The sequence below is a fragment of the Propithecus coquereli genome, unplaced genomic scaffold (genome assembly GCF_000956105.1).
Source record: "Propithecus coquereli isolate 6110/MARCELLA unplaced genomic scaffold, Pcoq_1.0 Scaffold39, whole genome shotgun sequence".
Classification (NCBI taxonomy): Eukaryota; Metazoa; Chordata; class Mammalia; order Primates; family Indriidae; genus Propithecus; species Propithecus coquereli.
The window spans coordinates 2151697-2154610 of NW_012149618.1; the positions used below are offsets into that span (position 1 = coordinate 2151697).

The window sequence follows — 2914 nt, forward strand, 5'->3', positions numbered from 1 at the left end:
TTTTTTTTTTTTTAAGTATTGAAGTGGTTTAATTAATAGCAAATGCAGGTTGGTATTGAATGATATAATTCTTCTTAGAATGTCTATCTTTAAAAATGTAAAAGGTCATCTGACTTTATATATTTTAGTTAGTAGTTCTTTATCTTAAAGCTGGCCAGACCAAATCGAAGAAGACCTTAGCCAAACCCAATATAAGGAATATAGTGGTGGTGGATGGTGTTCGTACTCCATTTTTGCAGTCAGGCACTTCGTAAGTATGAAATGATCATGTTATTTATTTCTTCTTTTAAAGTACTTTTGAAAGTGTTCTTTGTAAATGTAACTCAGCAGATAATAATATTATTAGTGGACTAATATATGGATAGCATTTCCATGAAATTAATATAGAATAAATCAAGCCAGGGTTGAAATATTATGGCAAAATTTGTTCTTTTTCCTCTTCATGAACATGCCTAGTGTAGTTTTAGCTTGAAACAGCCTTATTTTGAAAGCCTAGTGTAGGCCTAGATAGCTTGCTTTCAACAGAAATATCTTTTCCTTTTCTGGAGATAAGTACATTGTTTTTGTCCTTCCTCAGAAGTTCGAGTGCTGAAGATGTGGGTTATGGGCGTTCTGACGGGCCTGTAGTGCACTGGTTTGGCCTCCTGGGAATTATTAGAATTGGAGTTGATGGGCTGGTCCAAACTCCTGGCCCAGAGCAACCCCAAGTATGTGGGGCCAGAATGATCCTAGACCAGCCGCAAAAGACCTCAGCTGTGATGATGCCACTGTATCTAGCCTGGGCAACAGAGCAAGACCCAATCTCAACAACAAAAAAAAAAGATTTGTGAAAGTATATACATTATATACACCAAATTAGTAATATTTACCTCTGGGAAGGAAATAACATGGCAGGGAAGGGCATATAAAGAGGGAACTTTAGTTTTTGCTTTCCATGGTTAGTATTGTTTACTTTTTTTTAACCACATGCATATCGGTCAAACTGCTCTTCTCCTTGGCCTTTCCTGCTTTTCTGTCCCAAGTGTGGGTTAGTCTGTCTAAAAGCTGATAATGGACTTTGGTAACTAGGTTCAAATTATTAGTTCTATTGTGTTTAGATTGTTTTAATGTTTAATTTTTATGTGTGTATGTGTATGTATGTGTCTCTGTGTGTGTGTGTGTGTGTGTGTGTGTGTATTTTTTTAAAGAGACAAAGTCTCACTGTGTCACCCAGACTGGAGTGCAGTGGTGTAGTCATAGCTCATTGTAGCCTTACACTCCTGGGCTCAAGCTATCCTCCTACCTCAGCCTCCCAAGTAGCTGGGACTGCAGGTGCGTGTCACCATGCCCCACTAATTTTTTTTTTTTTTTTAGAGAGATTGGGTCTTGCTGTGTTGCCCAAGCTGGTCCAAACTCCTGGTCTCAAGCAATCCTTTTGCCTCAGCCTCTCAAGTTGCTGCAATTACAGGCATGAGCCATCACGCCTTGAAGTTCATATTTTCAACAGGAAGTCAGTGACCAACTTAAAATGCTGAAGAATGTTAGGCACCTGTTAAAAATAATGAGACCTATCTTTATATACCAATATGGAAGATCTAAGATCTTTGAGCATTGTGTATGAGCAATATGTCATCATTTGTGAAAGATACACACCTGTGTGTGTGTGCGTGTGTATGTACATATACATGCAAACAGCAAATGTTCATTTTTCGACATATGGTTTAGGACATAGAAAATATTTTCTTATAGGAATAATGCTATAAGTAAATGGTGGTGAAGTTTCTTCATTCATCCTACTTTATCAGTATGGTAATCCACTTAATAATGTTTCTCTCTATAGTCTCTTTCCTGTACTGACACAATAGCAATAACAAGAATCTGAATGCTTTAGCAGCAGGAAGGAGAGGAGATGGGATCTTCCTTGTATTGAACAGCAGTAAGGTAGAAAAAGAAAGTTCCATCAAGAGATGAAAGTTGTTGGCTAGGAAGACCATTTTTTGTTAAGAACTATTTGTATACTGTGTAGGTGTTTGATACCAACTGTTTTATTAGCTGTTAAAAAATACAAACATACTCAACTATTTCATTTACTTTTATTATTGAAACATTTGATAATTAGTATTTGTTTGAAGTTTGATGTGAGGTATTCAGCACATTAGGATAGGGTCTGTTCCTTTTGTTGTGTATTATGTTTTAGTTTAATTCAAGATTCTGAATGAGAAAGAAGACAAAGTTCATGAGCAATTTAGTGGTATAGAGAAGAGAAAAACTTTGGCTAATGCAAGAAATGATAGTAATAGGGAAGAAAGAATAAAAAGCATTTTAAGGCAATATTTATATGAAGAACAAAGTGACTAAAAAATAACATAGTGGGAAAATTTATAAGGATGACAGTTTAGTCATATCATTGATGTTAAGATTGTGGTGGCAATTAAGTCATCTATAATAGGAGATCATTTTCTGGGTGGAAGGAAGGTCTTTTTCTGTTTAATTTGAAGGTGTTATTTGGAAGCCCAGGTTCTTCTTAGAGGCAGGGGCATTTGGGAATCACTCCTAGGAAAAGACTCTAGCAGTAGAATTCAGGAGTCTGCCAGTCATTCTGATAGGAGTGTGGGAGCATGGGAATAAAGATTGGATATGATAAATAATTTATGACTTAGGCATTTTCAAATTGACACTCAACTTTTCTTCAAATTATTCTGTCCTAAATTTGAGGAAACTGGTTTTACCTATGAAAAATTTGGAAAACTAGCGATGATTCTTCTGTGATTCAGAATGAAAATAAAAATGTTTTTTGGATTTTTAAGTTTTCATTTTCAGGAACATAATGAATCTTCTTATTCAATCCAATGGTTAAATCTTTGATTTAAAAAAAAAGGAAATTTATTTTTGACATTTAAACAAATAGATAATTGGAGGTCACACCCAGATCTTG

At 35.4% G+C, this 2914-nt stretch overlaps 1 protein-coding gene across 1 annotated transcript in view; it reads left to right on the forward strand.

The window, feature by feature from the left end:
- Positions 1–2914, forward strand: part of HADHB (hydroxyacyl-CoA dehydrogenase/3-ketoacyl-CoA thiolase/enoyl-CoA hydratase (trifunctional protein), beta subunit) — a 33959-nt gene that overhangs the window by 1143 nt on the left and 29902 nt on the right. Inside the window, exon 2 of the mRNA XM_012652408.1 lies at positions 129–250. Within this exon, the coding sequence (XP_012507862.1) occupies positions 129–250 (122 nt within the window). The remainder of the gene's footprint in view (positions 1–128; positions 251–2914) is intronic.